Source organism: Phalaenopsis equestris, unplaced genomic scaffold (assembly GCF_001263595.1).
Source record: "Phalaenopsis equestris unplaced genomic scaffold, ASM126359v1 Scaffold234734, whole genome shotgun sequence".
Taxonomy (NCBI): domain Eukaryota; kingdom Viridiplantae; phylum Streptophyta; class Magnoliopsida; order Asparagales; family Orchidaceae; genus Phalaenopsis; species Phalaenopsis equestris.
Window position 1 is genome coordinate 277,586 of NW_018252638.1, and position 19,367 is coordinate 296,952.

The following is a 19,367-nucleotide window of genomic DNA, read 5'->3' on the forward strand; positions in this document are numbered from 1 at the left end:
TATTATTCTTTTTATTTAAAAACTTAAAACTTAAAATATATTAAAATAACATAATATGTTATCTACAATAACCTAGTGTAATAATTATATCTCTAAACTATAGTAACACAACAAAAAGAAAGTAATATGTATACTGTTCTTGCATTTTTTACAATACAAAATCGTATAATAATCTATTGCATGTGTCTATGACATTTATTCTATGGAAATTAATTAAATTTTAATTTGCGTTAACTTTAATTGTACTCTTCAAGGTTTAATTTTTAACTTCATTTTTACTACATATTATTAACATTTGTATGTCTCAAGAGCATCGTCAAAATATAATCTAACACTCTTGATCGATTTTATCCCGACAACAGAGTGGTTTGTAATCTAAATAACACGTCTATCTAGATGATTTTCTTATCTTAGAAAAGCCTTCCACACCTTTAGTTTCTCAATTTAATCAAATTGTTTGAAATGAAAGTAGAAATCGAATTCTTTCCTGAAAATCAAACTTTCCTCCCATATTTCTTTGTTTGTCTTCCTTTTCATCTTCTTCTTCCTTCTTCTACCTTCTCTTCTCCGTTTCCTTTTCTCCTCCTTTCTTCTCTTTATTTCTTCTCTATTTCCTTCCACGTGCTACTTGAGGGTGAGATGCTCGTGATTCGATGGGTCTTACAAACTGAGGATACAAGAGATCTACAGTCCTGCCATCTACATATATATAATAGATAGTTCTCTATCATTATCTATAAGAAGTAAAATAAAAGAACCACCAAGGGAATGCTTCGCACAATAATGAGTGGTCTTGCTACATTCGCATGGTGTATGGAAAAAGAAAACTTACTTAAAGGATAAAAGAAAGCCAAAATTGGTGCCTTGAGTGGTCTTTGTCACCATGTATTCCGCTACATTATGGATCTCGAAAACTATATGATATTGTCATTATCACCTTCGATGATGATGCCATGGCTTTCAAGCATCCACGATTGGCAAATGTGTTGGAGGGATCAAATGGCATGAAGCACGACTTGGGCGCTGTCCTAATGGTCAAAATAATATCTTGTAGCAATAATGCCAAATCCCCTCTCGTTTGGAAAAAAACAACATTAGTACCAACTGCAGGATAAGGTGTGGTTCGTCGTGGTACCAATGGATGTCATTCACCTTTTGTTTGGGAGACTCTGGCTATTTGATTGTAGTACTCAAAATGAAGGATTCAGAAATACCCACAATTTTAGCAAAAAATGGGAAGCACATCATCCTTATCTTTCATATAGAGCCCAAGAACCCTGTTGCACTTACCAGTGGCAGAAAAATGTCGGTGGGATCAATTTGCTGATTATAGACGATGATAAGACTGAGAGGTCGATGCCTTACATGTGACAATCGCGATAGAGCATTTCAGGACATTACGATCAATACTTTACCACCATATCCACCACATTTGGGCAGATTGAGGTTACCCTCACGTCAAATTAGGATTAGCAAACCTTGGGCTAGTTTGGGAGGATTCAACACTTTATGCATGACAAGCAGTCCTAGAAGCTTTGGAGAATGGTGCAGTCACCAGTAGGAGTGTAAACGAGCCGAACACGAGCTGAGCCTCGTTTATATTTTGAGCTGAGCTCAAAAAGTGTGTTCGTACTCGTTTGTTTAACGAGTCGAACACGAACAGGAGCTGTTCACGACAAAGGGGTTGTTTTGACAACTCTAATCACGTAGCCATAAGGTGTTAAGGGTTGAGGGAAAATTTTAAAATTATTGTTTATATTAAAATATCATTTGAATCTAATTTAATAATTTTTATTTTATTTTATTAATTAATAGTTTTAATTGATTATAACTCTTTGTAGCCTTGTAGTCAATTAAATTTTTTAAAAATATTACTCATAAATATATATATATATAATCGATGAGTAGTATTTCGAGCCAAAACGAGCCGAACACGAACTAACAAATCTTTGTTCGTGTTTGGCTCGTTAACTTAGCGAACGAGCCAAACACGAGCTGTTCGCGAACAACGAGCCATTTTGAGAGGGCCCAAGCATGACACCTTGCACACACAATAACCGCAAATGATTCCAAAAGTAGAAAATACAGTAAGGTATATGAGAGATTTAAAGAAAAAGCCTAAAAGTGTCGAAATATAAAGTATCGGGTGGTTGGAGAGCGATCTAATTTTGCCTTGCCTCTGCCTCTAGTTTTACGGAAGGAGATAGCTAATAAATTGGTAAAATGAGTGTCATTGCCAATAGTAACCAATGTATCATCCAATAAGTTCCCTAGCTCGAGTAGGCCTTCGCTTCTTCTTCCTCTTGAAATAGACCTGCCATTCCTCCTCCGAAAATTGGCTCGCCTGATCTTGGTCTAAAGTGTGTTGGACATGTGAAGGTTGTTGAACATTAGAAGCAACTACATGTTGTACCAGTTGTTGTTTAGTTGGATCAAAGGAGCACTCTCGTGTGTCTTAACATGTAAGTGATTCTTCTTCAATAACAGTGGGTGGTAAAAGCACAACTGGATTTGTAGCTGTAGTATGATATTCTTCGTCAGGAACAGCTGCGTCGGAAAGAGGATCGGGTTGCATCTTCTCATCAGAGATGATAAGTGACTGATCTTTAGCGATATCAGACCTTAGATGAGGATGCAAACGATAGCAAATAATGAAACTATGGCCAAACATATGACAATGAGAGCAATAAGGAGGGTGTGGTTCTATTTCAACCTTTTGCCAATACCCGTTGTGAGTGGTTCCAATCCATACCTCATCTGGAGCTGGTTGAGTGATATCTCTGTTAACTAACGCATAAGCTACAGAGGGTTTGGTGACAGCAAGCGTAGGACTATCAACCTTGAGAGGCTTACCGTAAGCAGTTGCTAAGGAGTAGAGAATTTCCAAATTGAACAGATGCAATTTTAACCCCAGAAACTTTATCCAAATTAGAATGATAGGGGACTCCGCTTTGGGATCAAAATCTACAGTCCACTTCAGAATTTTCATGTAGCGGTTGCCGATCTTGATAACTTTCCGAGAAAAAATGCGAGTGTAATCGACATCGTGAGATAACTGAATCAATATGTATCGACTTTCAAGTAAACCGATATTCCAACAGCCTAACAGCTTCATAGCATCAAATTCTTTTCGAATGATCTCAAGTTTTAGCCGACCATAAAAAATTTCCTCACTAGAGCAAAACTCCAAGAAGATGCGAGAATGTTGGTTTCAATCTCTGTGAGAATAAGAGCAGACTTCCCTTTTTTTTCTCAATTTTTTAATGAAGGTGTGATCACCACCACCTTCAAGAGCCTCATGGAAATATTCTGGAACATTTGCAAGATTTATCTATACGAAAACCAGTCTCTAAATCTGAAAAAGGAGCACTAGTAGAAATAGAGAGGCCGCCGACAACTGCAGTGACATAGGAACGTGTCCATGCCATCTCCGCCTAGAATCTGTCGGGCAGGAAGCGAGGATGTCATCTGGATAAAGAAGTGCGAAGGAGGTGTTGTCGGGAAATGAGGACGTCGTCTGGAAGGAAAGCGAAATTGCGTCGCCTGAGGAATATATATATATATATATATATATATTTGAAAGTATGAGTACTATTTCGAGCAAAAAAACGAGCCGAACACGAACGAAAAAATCTTTGTTTGTGTTCGATTCGTTAACTTAACGAGCCGAACACGAGCTATTCGCGAACAACGAGTCGTTTTGACAGCCCTAGTCGTTAGTGAGATACAGGTGCTTCTCGGACCGCAGTAGAAGAACCTTATGCCCCAAGAGATTACAACAACACTATTTGCAATGAATGACAGAAGCTTCGACGAATGATGTTGAAGCTCTTCCTACCTGGGAGACTGATGCAGGGGCTTTTGGGGCTCACCTCGGCCAAACTGGCTGAGGTAAGGTTGACTATTTCAGATAGTTGGGCAAGGATCGACTTGCCCTTGGTCCAGGCTAAGTTGGCCGCCCAAGGGGAGGGTCCCCCTCTTTAGCTATCTACTATTATAATTATGTTATTTTCTTTGTTTAGGGCTAGTTTCGACATCAGGTTCCTATTAGGACAGCCGCCATCATCTCGTTTCTCTTTCTATGGTTGTATCCAACATCTCGTTCCGAGGTGGTATGTATCTTTCCCCTTTCCTGCTTGCTGCCGCTCTTTCCATGTTCACTGCCACCCTCCTGCGCCCCTTCCCCTTTTTCTCCCTTCTGTGACCTACATTTAGCCAATACCTAGCCGCAAGTCCCTGTCTCCAGCAATCCCCTTTCCAACCTCCTATACGAATGCCAACCCTACTACCAAACGCACCTTCCTTCCCTGTCGCCGGCCTTTTTATTACAGTTTCATACGTCAACCCCACCAACAGCCTTCCTGCTTCCTGTCGTCCCAACTACAATTTCATACCTCATCCCGTTAGGCTTCCCTTGCAGACCTCCATGCTGTACCCTCCACACAACAGTCACCTGCCTTCTTCACAAACATTTTCTACCACACCGTCATACTCCACCAGTCGCTAGTTCCTCCCAATATGCTATTTCAACGGCCTCCCCACCTTTGCCCGTTTCCTAGTTTGAATCTTTGTGCTGTGTTCTGTTGTTAATTATTATTTCAGTTGGCTGTAATTTCCTATTGAAATTTTAGTAATAATATTTACATTTCTATTGCGGCACGCGCACGCACACACAGACACAGATATATATATATATATATATACTAAAAAATTTCAAAGGCTAATATATTAAATAGAAAATTATACAGATAGATTATATGAGCGGACCCAAAAATAGGCACTCAACCCACACAGTACAACGCACAAAAAACTAAAAAAAAGAAATGGTACTCTTAAAAATAAAAAAGCCCAAAACCACTAGGGTGCGGAAAAAATGAGGGTCAACCTAATTTAGTTGTCTTTACCTCTAGTTCTCGGAAGGGATCCAACTATTAAATTGGTGAGGTGCGTACCATTTCCTGAAACAACCAAAGTATCATCCATAAGATTCCTGAGCTCAAGTAGATCTTCTTTCTTCTTCTTTCTCCTGGAAGTGTAAACCTGTCATTCCTCATCCGAAGAATCAGTCTGATGAGGTGATAGAGCTGTAGCAAAAGGATTGTCAACCGGATTGTCAACCGTTGTACTGTCAACCGTTGTACCCACACTAGGTTCTAGTATATCTAAAGTATGAATTGTCGCCTCCACATCGAATACTTCCTAAAGATGGAGAGCTGCAAGATTCTCCTGATTATAAATTTGAACACTAGCCTTTGTAGGTAATAGTCATTTAGTATTGTTTCCAATTGGGTTTGAAGGTGTAGGTTACCCAGTAGAGGTATCCAACATCACATTAATCGCAGAAACAGTAACAGTAGTGTCAGGGGGGTCCACAAGGGCAATGAAATCAGACACCAAATTTTGTCTTGTGGTAGTTTTCTCTCAGGTAGAAAAAATATGTCCAGAGCAGTGGGGTTAGACCTCTCCTTATTTACTTGAACCATAGATTTCAAATTGGGATAGAGCTTGTGACAGTTATCAAAAGTATGCCCAAACATCTTACAATGGGTACAATAAGGAGATCTGTGTTGCATGATGATTTGTTGTCAATATCCATTATGAGTTGTGCCCAGTCGGACTTCAGTAACATAAAGTAAAATAATATTTTTTTTCACTAGTATTCTGGCCACAGAAAGTCCCGTTAAATTGAAAGTTGGTAGACCTAGCTGCATAGGGTCCCCAAGAATGACCCCAATAGAGTAGAGAACCTGATGATGAAAAAAGTGCAGCTTGAGACCAGATAGACTTAACCATACCGGTACAGTGAGAGCTTCATGATTTGGATTGAAATCAAGAAACCACTTGACTAACTTCATTGACTTGCCTGCAATATTAAGATATTTATTGGAGAAAATCCGGGTATAGTCTTCAGCCACAGTTAGTTGAATCAACACATGTCTCTCATCTATGAGTCTCACTTTCCACTTGCCTACCAGTTTGAAGAGACGCAGCAACGTCGGGACGAAGCAGAGGATGAGGAGCGAGAGTAGACGAAACAAAAGCGAGGTGCGAACCCTCTCCTTTCAGTGAAAAAATCAAATGTGATGGAAATCGTCATTGGAAACCCTAGCAGAGCTCTCGACCGAAGCCGACATCGTGATTTTTCTATATATATGTATATATATATATATAACTACTAATGTATGTTTTTAGTATCACATGCCATTAGGAAGAATTCATCCCTGTGGCACAAACTCATCTGCCTGTTGCATGCCTGCCTGAGTTAGGGAAGCGGGGTTACTAAAATGCCGCATTTTTTTTGTGAACAATAAAATCAGTTTGATGAATAGTGAAATTAATGCAAATTTTATTAATTTAAAAATAATTTTATATATCCAAAAATATTAAAAATTTATACATACTGTTATCTATCATATTAATTGTGATAAGGTGTAGAATTTTGTAAAAATAGTTTGAATGATTTTCATAGAAAGCAAAAATTGTTATAAAGTTTTAAAATTTTTTTTATTTACTTGTTTGGATATTTTACGTTTTAAATTTTAAGCCTTCCTGGCATAGATTTTAGCCTGACAAGAATTGTGGAGTTTGTAATGAACATAGGATGATTGAAAAGCTTATGAGCCAAACTAATTTTTGAATGGACTTGCACAACTATGGGTTGTTTTTTTGTCTTTTTTATTAAATGGCACCTGAATTATTTGATATCGTCGTATAATGTGTCTGCAGCTGCAATCGCTGGATTTTCTTGGCCTTCTCAAGGCTGCAAAAAATGAAATGCCAGAGACTGAGACGTCTGTAAGTTGCCCTGCTTAAATTTATTTGGCAATTTCTAATTGATTTACTTTTATCATCATAACATGTTTACAAAGAGTTATAGTTCTGATCAATGATATTTTGAGCAAATTTTTAAAATGGACGTTATTAAAAATTATTTTGGTAAAATTGTATTTTCTAAAAAAAATTTAAAAAATTGACATAATCGGCTGTGCCGAAGTCGAATTGCTTAATTAGAAATTAAAATGGAATTTTGGAAAGTCAATTTATAAATGAAAACCAAATTTCTTGTTTTCAATGCTTGTTAGATTGTCTCCGCAATTTCCTGAAACATGTATGTTTTTTCTTTTTTTTTTGTGTTAGCTTAAGTTTTGTTATTAATATTTTGTATTTTTTGTTTATTGTTTAATGAATAATAATAATAATATTAATAATAGGAATAATAATAATAAATTTTATATTAATATCAAAATTTAAATAAAAAAATATAAACTAGAAAAGAAAATTAAATACACAAATAATAATATAAATAAACCGAAACTAAAAAATAAATTTAGAAATAATAAATTAATATTATTTCTATTATTATTAAAAAAATATAAACCGAAAAGAAAAAGTAAACATAAAATTAGTAAATTTATATTGTTTTTATTATCAATAAAAGAATCAAAAATGAAAATAAAATTTAAAAATAAAATATTTATAAGGTTTCTATTATTATTAAGAAATTATAAAGTAAAAAGAAAAATTAAAGATAAAAATAATAAATTTTCAATATTACTATTATTATTGTAGGCAGGAAGATTTGAGGTTGTAGAATGATAATTTAATATTTCACTATTGTATAAAAATCACCATATTATGATTATGGTAATTTAAAGTATTTATCATCGAATTTTCAATACGGCGTTATTCACTACTCTGTATGCAGCGTATTTTGTAACACCATATTCAAGATACATTGTTCTATCGTATTTAAGGATATACATAGTTACACGATTGAATTTGCCGACGACGGTGAGCATGGGACGATCGGTGGTGGTCGGAAGCTACAGAGGGCTAAAGTTACGGTAATCGGCGGCTGCGCATTTTTAATTTTTCTTTTTCTCGGTGGTACATACAGAAAAAATATAAAATTAATATAATAATAGTACTAATAATAATATTAATAATAGTAATGCATATCTTAATTAATTTATTAATAATCTATAAAACAACTTCTACATATTTTCTATATTTATTTCTTCTCATTTTTTGTCAGGCTCTTAGAATTTAAAAAACAACCCTAGTGAAAATCGATTTTGCAAAAGCGGTTGTGTCTATTTTTAAATTTGTTTAATTAAAATGTCGTTTTATCAAAACAGTTTTTATTCACGTCAATTTTAACAATTTACTCTGATCTTTTGGATTTTGATATATAGTCCAGTTGTTCTTTAAGGAATTATTTTTTAATTTTTTTACTCTTCTTTTCACGTCTCCCAAATGTTCTTTAACAAATTGGAAACGGAATGCGATTGGAATAAGAAATTAGTAGGAGCTGGTATTTACCAATCGTTGGCAACAAATCTTTTGAGAAAAGTCCAATACACATGGAGCTAAAACTAATATAAAAGAGCATGGGTAGACCAAGGTAGCATGAAATATGATTGCATATGAGCAATATGATCTTGCATTTGTTGAGTATATACATAGAATTCTCTTATTTAAATTGGATCTTTTTCAAGGGCATTGTTTCATAAAACTTTTGGGTCATTTGAATTCACTTTTTTTATATATTTTTTGATATAAGGTAAAATAGCATGTTTATATCTAAAATGTAGTTTGTTTTTATTTTTATCATATGTTTTTTTATTTGAGAGTGAACATAAAAGAATATTCAATACGACAGGCTTTAATGAGCTTAGGTTATTTTTAAATTTATCTTGACAAACTATTGTTGAGGATGTATTGATTATTACTCTAGGTTGGAGTGGCAGAATTTAACTCGAGTATTTTAAATATTTGCAGTTTTCTTGAAATTTCTATGTTTCATCAAAGCTCAACTTTGAAGTGATTTTAAAATTTATGGGTATTTAGATAATAAACGTTTCCTCTGGTTTAGATAATTTATCGACACTGTCATCATTAGGATGTTATTTTTGTATCATTTGCATTGGAAAATGGACGGCTTGATTTTGAAAGCAAAATTATTTGGTTGGGATTTTTTGTAAGCATTGTCATTATTGTGATTTAAATTACTTTTATTTATATTTGTAGTTTATCAACACAATCATTATCAGAGTTCGAACTATATATATCATCTAGATTGTTGTTTAAAAAATATGATGATAGAAGCGAACCTTTCTAGTTGCAGTGTGTAATGAACACTACTAAGTGTGAAAAATGTTTGATTGATTTCTTTGAAGCACATCGACTTTGTCTCTTTTTTTTATTGGATCGGGTTCATGTTTTGTATTAATTAGGTTTATTTACATATTTTAATCATACATTCTTTATCAACTTTAACCTCATTTAGGATTGGGTCTTTAGATTTGACCTCGTGGGTCTTTCTTATATGTTCCAAATTAAGGGTCTATATTTTGAAAGTAAGTTTAGGAGTGATCTTGAAGACTTCCTATGGTTGTAAAATAGGATATCTTGATGCTTCAAGTTTATCGATGAGATGCTTATCACCAAGTTCAACTCTTGTTAACTACAACCTTAAGTGGGGCTTAATGTCACCACCTAGTTGGAGGCTTGAAATTAACTAAAGGCGGGAACAGACTGTGTGACGGTGAAATTAAGTTTTCTATTATTCTATTTCTATCATTTATTTTTTAATATCTAAATATTAATTGAAAAAACCATTAAAGAAAGCAATTTGATTAATAAAATAAAAATTTATCTTTCAACTTATTGACCTCTTCTTCTGTACACATTATCTATAGCATTCATCTTTTATCCTGAAAAAAAAAAATAAAATAACATAATGAGTTATCCAAGATAAATGACGGAGCAATTATTCTTCTAAACTACACTAACCCACAAAAGGTGAAACAATATATATGTTGATCTTTTCTAATATGTATTAGAAAATCATCTAATAATCTATATTATATATTGATGATGCTTGCTCATGGAAGAAAACTATAATTTCTATATGTATTATCTTTTACTTTATTTTCCAAGGTGGAACGCTTAAGCTTTGGTATATTTCATACTCTTAACTTTAACATAAATCTGTGATCTCTATATAAATTACTTTGTTTCATTGTGCAGTTTTACTACATATTAATTAGACTAAATCACCTGTTCATAAATTTGATTACTTAGTTTATTAAATAACTTGTTTGATAATTACTCCTTATTAAGTCTAATTAAATTCAATTTATATTTATATTTGATTGTGTTATAGTAAGAACAGTAGAACAATTAATAATCAGATCTCCACTGCATACAATCATTTGGAAAGATTTTTGTTAAATCCCGCATTAATTCTTCCTTAAATCCAATATCTGACAGGCCCTTAGAATATATACTTTAAAAAGAAGGCCTGACGCCCTTTTTGTAGGATTCCTTTCATACAGTGGTGAGCATTCCATACCTAGCTGCATAGCCATCTCAGTTTGCAGTGCAGCATGTTCATATGCTTAAGAAGATTTTTTCTGAATTTCTGGACGAAGCTATTGCCGGCGTGCAGAAACTCTGCATTTAGTGCAGGAGCTGCTGCAGCAGTTGTAGCTGGCTCAGGAAACTGTTCCTGTATTTTAGCTCCTTTCTTGAACTCGAGCCCTGCTACCAATTCATCTTCATCAATGTTTCATTTTTATTTATTTTTTAATATCACCAATGCCAGCCGCTTTCAACATGGCCTTCATCTTTTCTGCTCCCGTTCTCAATGCATCAACGGTCTCTGTTGTAGCTTCTTGAGCCCCTAGCATAGTTGTATGATCATGAATCCGTATCTGGGAGATTCAAATTGCTGTGTTGCTGCTCATAAAGCTCTTTTTGCCACAAATACTGCTTTGCTCTGGTGTATCCCTAACCTTCTCAACTTCTGTAGCAACCTTCTAAAGAACTTTTTTTTTACCAGCATGTCAAGTTTTTCATTTCACTTCTCTGTTGTGAAAAGGGCATTGATTTGATCCTCGGGTCTCCTAAATTCCCTGCAAAACATGTTGGATTTCTTTTGAAAACACCACCAGTGAAGATCCCAAATACCAGATGAAAGCTATGCTAGGATTTATTCGTGGAGAGAGAATGCTATCGGGAGCGGTATTGTTAAGTACAATTGAAGCAGAGGGGAATTACTTGTGAATGAGAATCCACCACGGATGCTTCGAAGTGATCAGTTGCATAGATATATATATATATATATTCTATTTTGAGCCAAGCCAAAATTTCTGGTTTTCGAGCAAATTGGACTTTCAGTTAGTTCTATCCTTACAATGAAACTATGCAGCTAACTTGTTTGTCCATTTAATTTTTTAGTGCATCTTTGTAATTGATCATTTCTGCCAACAAGCTTTCATCATTTCTTTCGGTGTTAAGTTTTTTTTTTTTTTAGTTTTTTATTTAATACTCAAACCTTGCCTAATAACTAAATTAATGCTCAACTATTATTTAGAATATTATTATCCAAATCTGAAAGAGTACAAAGACCTACAATCAATATTTTCTGTTTTCTTGTTAAAATCTCAATTATTTGGCACGGCAGGTGTAATTACTCGTTTACCTCTTTTGTTTTTTTTACTTGGTATTAGATATGTAATTATGAGAGATTTGCATGATATGTACGCAAATTTTTTTTATTTCGTAATTAATGCCATGTTTTTGTTCTGGAATTCAGGAGATGTGTGTACTTCAGTTTGACATTCAAAGTGCCCTTCATGAATGCATTTCAATTTTCCGTGAGGTAAAGCCTATTTCAGTCTTACAAAATGTTCAGTGCAATTCCATTTGTGATTTGGCAAGCATTATTATCACTTTTTTGCGAGTACGAAGCTCGACAGTACTTTATTACGTTGATTCATTGATATGTAAATGCAATTTGAGAAGTGTTCATCATAAGATTATGGAATGATGACCAATTTTGTTAGCTAGCTTAGGCATGCTATTAAAGTAAATGTCTTAGTGGGCTAATGCTAATTGAGAAAAAAATAAAAATCAAAAGAATTATGTAATTCATGCATTTTACCAATGAATTAAATAATATTTCTCAATTTAGTGATATTGGTAGTGTAATTTTCTTAAATACAGTTTTATTACTTGGAAAATGTGTCATTACACTAGAGGTACTTGGGAAGAATCACCAAAAAAAAAAAAAAAAGAATTTCATATAAGAATTTCATATAAACTAAAAAAATAACATAAATTATGAACATTTATCCTAACTGGAGAACCACTCTATTGAAGCCTAATGAAAAGTGAATAGTGACTTTTTTTTAAATTTGTCCCCATCTGATAAACAATATATGAAACTTCATATCCACTAAAGCATCATCACTCAAGCTACGTCTTTTAGAGTCACATTGTCTTCACTAGGGGAAGGGAATGAGAAACTTAATATTAATAGAATCATTGTCCATGATAATAATTGTAAGTAATGTAGAAATTATCTCCAGTGTAAGCAGGGACAGACTTAACTGGTTTAGAAACCATTGAAAAGTAAGTATGCTCATAATTTTGAGTGCAAACCTGATCTTATAAAGAGAAACCACTAATGGAGACAAACATAATCATTTGTGTTCCTTTTGTGCTTATGCACTTGATTTCAAATTTAAATGAACCTTGAGGTATTCAAAAGTAGCATCTGAAGATCTTGCAAAAGGTGCAATAATGGGCGATGCTTTTAAGTTTTGCCTTTTGATTAATATCCATGAGACAATGTGCCTCTCCACATGTCCTTTTCAAGCGGAGAACGGGATAAGTAATGCCAATTTTATCCGAAGCCTTGGCAAATGATGACAAATAATCGTCGCATCCACTTATGATGACTGAACAAGTATAGATCAAAATGAGTATAAAGCAGATTGAATGAAGTAAATAAATGAATCCTCGGAAAAACTGCCTAAGTATTGGTTCTAGGTTGTTCTTTTGCAGCTTTAAAATGAAGAAATCGCCTCGTTTTATGCATATAATGACCATTAAGATGGTAGATGTGTCAATATTAAATCAAACATTAGAACTCTATTCAAAATAGAATTGAAAAACTCAGGTTCAAGTTAATCCGTGTAGTGTTATTGGTGTTTGTGTTAGCCAACCTAAAATAAATTTAGGTTGGGTTTAAGCCAACCTAAAAATAATGATTTAATTGTTTTTTTTCATTAATTATATTTTTTTGTTATTCTTTTTGAGTTATATTGTATAGAGCAAGTTGATTTTGTGCAAAACCCATCATGGCTTTACTGTTTTGATCATTTCGAGTCATTTAAGGTCAAGATTTTACATTTATTTCTTTGATGGGTTGCGATTTTAATTATAAGATTTAGGTATTATATTTTTAAATTAGATCAAAAACTGAACCATGAAAAGTATCCTATAGCAGAGCCCAACACCCAAGATGTAAAAAATTAGAAAATAATAATAATAATAATAATAATAATAGTAATAATAATAATGTAAAAAAAAAACAAAATGGTGACACGTGCTCGTTTCTATCACGATATTTCCTTGTTAGGAGAGGCTTCTCATTCAAATCAAAGGAGAAGCGAGAAAGATAGAAGCATGAGAAGATAAGAAGAAGAAAGAGAAAAGTAATACGGGCAACTTAGGCACAGTGAAGGTGGGGTCGTATTGTGCGAGAGAAAGAGAAGGAAGTGGAAGACTCCCTTGTGAGGTACTAAGCTAAGGAAGAAGACATCATCAAGCAAACGAAATCCATGAAGCAACTTCAGCAATTTAGATGCGAGAAAAATTGCGAACAAATGTAAGAAAATTATGACAGATAGCTCTCGGTGCGTGGAATCGAATAAAGACGAAGATGGAGGGCTCGACAGGGCTTCCACTCGCATCAAACTAGTGATGTGTTCGATTAGTCAAAGATCAATGGTTCTAGGGTTGTGGACAATCGACAGGTCGTAGCTCAATATGATAGGAAGACACGGAAGATATTTCGTGTGAGTCTATGCTCCTTCAAAAGGAGAGCTCGTTATTTAACCAATTGAAGTAAGAAGCATCAAGTGGCTTTGGTTCGAAGTAGAAGAAGAAAGAAGCAGCTTTGCGTGGGATAAACTGAGCCAAACCGAATTGCAGAGTAGAGGACCCACCTTGCGTACGATTGAAAAGTGTCGAGCAGGGAACATTAAAGAATTTTTGGGAGAAGGATCCAAGTGAGCTCAGAGGTAGAACATTTTCTTTTTTTCTTACTACCATAATAATGAAATTTATTAGCAAGGAAAGATAGATAACTAAAATACATGTATATTAATATATCTTAAAATATTAATTAAGATAAACTTTAGTTATGATAATTAGAAAGATTAAAGTTTAATGATTATAATTAGATAATCAAATGCTGGTTATACTCTAATTGTGTTCGCATATAGGAAATCACAATTTGAAGAGTTAATTGCAACATTAAGAACGAGGATTTATTTTTACACTTTGTATCAATTGAGTGCTCATGTTTTTATGTTATAGTAATATTTTTATTTCTTCTAGACTAAATGTATTTTTTGCTACTATCACTTGTTATATTGAAATCACTGCAAACTAATGATTTATTATTTTATTGAATGTTCGTTCATATTGTTGGAATGATGTATAGTAAATATTATTTAAATTAACATAGATAGTGAATGCTATACAAGTATATTAGTTGTTATGTAAATGAGAATGAAATAATTATTATTAGATAGTGGCTTTCATAATAGCCTTACATGTGCAAGCTTGGCTATGATGAAGTTCACCTTTTTATAGTACTAGCAGGAGAACACTAAGGTACCCATACACATAAATGAAAAGGATATTGATTTGATTTGTTTTAATCGACTTACTTTTTAGGCGATGCTCCTGTAACGGTTACACAGATAAAATGGTACATATGTGTTATTGATATAGTAAAACGTATTGAATGTTATGATCTATTATGAAAAATTATATCTAAAAATATAAAATTTAAATTTTTTTTTTTGATTTATAGAATCTCTGACTATTATACATATTGTTCACTTTTTTGTTACCTACTGCAGTTCAGAAGCACGAGTATTCACTGGTTAAGATTAGCTCACTATTTTGTTAAGCTAACATTTCATACTTAATTTTAATTAAAAGATGAGCAATAGAAGATAAAATATTTATTAAAGTAGCGGATAATCGGAAATGAGGTCAATTTAACTTTATTAATTTATTTTTTTTATATGGGTTCATTCATTATTAAATTGTTTGTGCTCTAAATTTAATTTAGAAAAATTTAATTTTCATCGACCAACTGCCTTTTTCGTCTTTGTTATCGAAGCTACGAGCTGTGTTGTAACAGAAATGCTATCAAAGCAAAGTTTAGGATTAATTAATATAATATTGTGAAAGAACAAATAAGATAATTACAAAGTAATTAATAATAAGAAATCTAAAAAATTAGCTTAACTCTAACTAAATAATTATGTTAATTCAAGCAAAAGGGTGCACTTAAGATTAATAGAAAATGGGAGTATGTTAGAAAATGAAGCAGTACCGCCCGCTATAAATTAAACATGAATGCCCTGACCCAAATGATGGTGATGATGACAATGTTGATTCAAGAGTTCAGGCCAAAGCTTGGTGAGGGTGACATAATTGTTGTGGATGAGTTTTTAAAGATATTTCATGATCTGCTTCCATCTTTGCTCGAAGGAATTGAAAATCCGTTTGAAGCGGAGAACTGATTGATGATGATAGAAAAGATACTAGATAACATAACTTGTCCTGATGAAAGAAGAGTATCATTAGCTACTTTTGTATTGAATGAAAAGCCAAAAGTGGTGGCTTGGTCAGCATCGTGATAGGCTAGGGACATACCTAACATAATGGTAAGGTGAGAGGATATCGTGGAGGTTTTTAGAGAATGATTGGTAATCCTATCTGGTCAAAGACAACGCATGAAAAGTTTATGAAGTTGGTGCAAGAAGAGAAGACAATGATATAGTATGAAGCTGAGTTCACAACACTATTGAGGCATACAACACAGCTGATAGCTACAACAGAAGAGAAATGTTATAGATCCCTTTATGGATTAAAGGTGTCAATCAAGTAGCCATTGGTGCTTTTGGGTATTGATGACTACTCAATATTAGTAGAGTGGTCTAGACGAATAGAAATTGATTTTCAGGGTATTTACAAGCATAAGGAGACACACAAGACGAAGAATTTTTTCTAAGGAGTGCTTTTGGATCAGTCAAAGGGATATATTTGGAAGAAGCCCATGTTCAGCTCAAGTTGATTTAATAGAGGTATGACTCGGAGTACTATAGTCACTTTTGTTATATATGGAAGACAGTATATGGGTGAATATTTGATGGGTTCCAACACAAGTTACTAGTGCATCATTTTGGTTATATTGCTAAATATTGCCCTTCACTTGGCTAGAAATTAAATATCAAAAGAGCAGAAATCAGGTTAAGTTCTTTACATAAGACTGTAGGTGGTAAAAAAAAGATAGAGTATACAGCTTCAACTCTTATGCAAGTTTAACCAAGATATCCTGTTCGACTTTGAATTTATTCGCTTATAGGAGAATTTTGTTGAGTTATCTTATAATAGATCATTGTTTTATTGTATCCATATTTCATCTTGTTGAATGAGATTTAAACTCTATGAAAATTTATGGATAATTTATGTATTACCTAATCATTAAGAAGTTATTTATGAGATATTTATAAATTTTGAGGATTATGAAGGGTGATTGTAATGACCACGAATAGTAATAGTAATAATATAAAAATCAAAACGGTGGCAACGTTCGTTTCTACTGTGATAGTTTTGTTAATACAAGAGCCTTTTCATTTGAACCAGAGGAAGGCAAAAAAAGAAAGCGTGAGAAGTGGAAAAATGAGTGAAATGGGCAAATATATGTCGACCGACCAAAGGTTTTTAGTGAACCGACTCACAATATTAATGGGTCATTGAATTCCCCTCTTCAACTAGTAATCAATATAAATGGGTGCTAATGTCAATTATGAATATGAAAGGGTGCTTGAGTCTTACAAATGTGACAATGTGTTATAATAACTTGTAATGTTCCTATTAAAACAGGGACAAACATGTAATTTTACACTAGATACCCCTGGGACCTATACATAGGGGTTTTTTTCTCCAATAAAAGATTACTGAATTGGCTTTATCAAAACTTGTGTTATTATGCACTTTGTTTCCTTTTCTTCTCTCTGTTTCTTTTGTGCATATTATGTTCTATATCTTGGAACATATTTGGATTCAACACTTACCCTTAATCTTGTTTCTTTCTTTTTAGTAAAGTTAAAATTCATTATCCCTTTTTGAATGCAAGATGCTTTTTGGGCAACCCAACTATACTATTTAGAGAAAGCACGGATAACAGTCTTGGATAGTTTACACAGACCTGCAAAATAATGAATGATAGTTGATGGATATCTTAGTTCCATTGCATTCTATCCCCTTCTCAGTAAAACATGTCAAAAGGAAACCAAAAAAAAAAAAAAAAAAATTTCTTTTTCCTTGCCTTTATTTTTTAAGCCAAATAAATCTACCTGCTTCTAGATGTGATTGTCTTTTCTCTTGTAAAATTGAAATGATTCTGCATTTCGATTCAACCTGACATAAATCTGCTCAAGTGCAGCCTGCTACACGGAGTTTGCTGCTCAGTTTTGAAGACGTAAAGGAGGAGTACATATCATGTTTGAATCATCTCATGAATATACTATTGGAGGACGCAAAAAATAGCTCGCTGAAGTCATCGAAAGCTTTGGAAGAGCTGATTGATCATGCACAGCAAATAAAGGGTGAGCTTTCGTCGGGTTTGTGATCCTGTTGATTTCTTGTGATTTATTATTTATATTTCCAACTCATTTGAGAAATATGTAATATTCCCTGGCACTGATTGAAATTGTTTTATGTGATTTATTTTTTATGATGGCAACTATTTGAATAAAGGATGTAATATCCTTCTACATTTTTATATAATCAAAAGTAATTGTTTTTTATAGTATAGGTCAATTTTCTTCTTCAAAATTAATTTTTGACGGGTAATTTTGTTAGTAAAAGCAATTTATATTGAAAATTTGTTATTTAAATGCTTTGTAAAATGTATCTACAAAAATTGTATTTTAAAAATTTTTAAAACAAGTGCAGTTTAACGTAGGTTTTATTTAGTTGAATATTATATAAAATCTAGTATATTTTAGAATGTATATTTTGTAATTATAATTCTAAATACTGAAATCTAGCAAATCAAGGCAGCTCAGATTAATTTTTAATTTATTTTTATTTACTATTTTTATTTTCTTTTTCATTTTATTTTTGCACATAATGGCTTCAAGGAATAATATGCATGTCGAGAGCCAAGGTAGGACCCTATTCACGATGGAGGGCGATTTTATATATGTAAAATGAGATTTTCATGTGTAAAATATTCTAGAAGATCAAATCATGACATAATAAGTTTTACGCTAGTGAGATGATGTTTTCACAGCAAGGAAGCGATATCAAAAAATGAATTAATAGTAAAAACAAATAGTTTTTTATATATATAAAAAATAATAATAATATTATTAGTGTAGATGTTATAAGTTTAAGTCATCCTCTCCCATAACAATATTCATTGGCATTTTTTAGATGAACAAAAAACATAAAGTAAAATCTAATGATTTCCTGGTAGATTATGAATTTCTAACCCTTTTTTTGAACTCCGAAGATTTCTTTATGTCACAGCTATTAAGTTCGTAGCATTTGAAAATAATAAAACATGTAGGACGTACCTTTTGTAATTTTTGGAGCATTCTTGAATCATATATGCCACCGGATAATATAACGTACTTCAGTTTTAGCACCATTAAAGTACAGTAAGTGTATGAATCTCATAACTAGACAAACATATCGGTTTCTTTAGTTGATAAACTACTTTAAATTATTCTTGGTAGCTAACTCTATGATGTCATCTGCAATAGAAATGTAAATTGATTATGAAAAATAAAAATAAAAAAAAATATTTTTTTTCTTGGATTTGCACATTAGCTCAAGCTTTAGCATATCCCCTTTAAAAAGGCTTGGAGGTCATTAGGAATAAATTAAATTGGCATAAACTAAGATACTTTATTCAAATGAAAAAAATGATAATATGGACTTAGTATTATTATTACGGACTCTACTCATCATTACCAAGTAAAATAAAAGGAAAAGAAATTCATATGAGAATTCGAATTTGGTTTTTTACAAATTCATTAAAAGAGTACATACAAAATGAAAATTTTTAAAAAAATTTGATAGCACCAAAAAAAAAAATGCTTCATTGTTGTCTAGATAACATCAATGACAATTCAATGGGTGAGAAAATCTTATGTAGTTATTTGAATGACGAAATTTTATCTTTAAATTCTTTAACAATTATACATGTATAGAAACTTTTTATTTCTAAAATTTAATTAAGTTATTTCATGAAATCC

The 19,367-nt window shown here is 32.8% G+C and overlaps 1 protein-coding gene across 5 annotated transcripts in view; it reads left to right on the forward strand.

Moving 5' to 3' along the window:
- LOC110039005 (kinesin light chain 4) overlaps positions 1-17,829 on the forward strand; it is a 121,311-nt gene extending 103,482 nt beyond the window's left edge. For 4 of the 5 annotated variants that reach the window (XM_020743938.1, XM_020743940.1, XM_020743941.1 and 1 more), the window contains 3 exons: positions 6,727-6,795; positions 11,603-11,668; positions 17,546-17,829. In XM_020743938.1, coding sequence (XP_020599597.1) covers positions 6,727-6,795; positions 11,603-11,668; positions 17,546-17,731 — 321 coding nt within the window. In that variant the 3' untranslated portion in view covers positions 17,732-17,829. Of the gene's footprint in view, positions 1-6,726; positions 6,796-11,602; positions 11,669-17,545 lie in introns of those variants that run through there. The other variant, XM_020743942.1, reaches the window with a different exon arrangement.
- Positions 17,830-19,367: the final 1,538 nt, after the last annotated feature.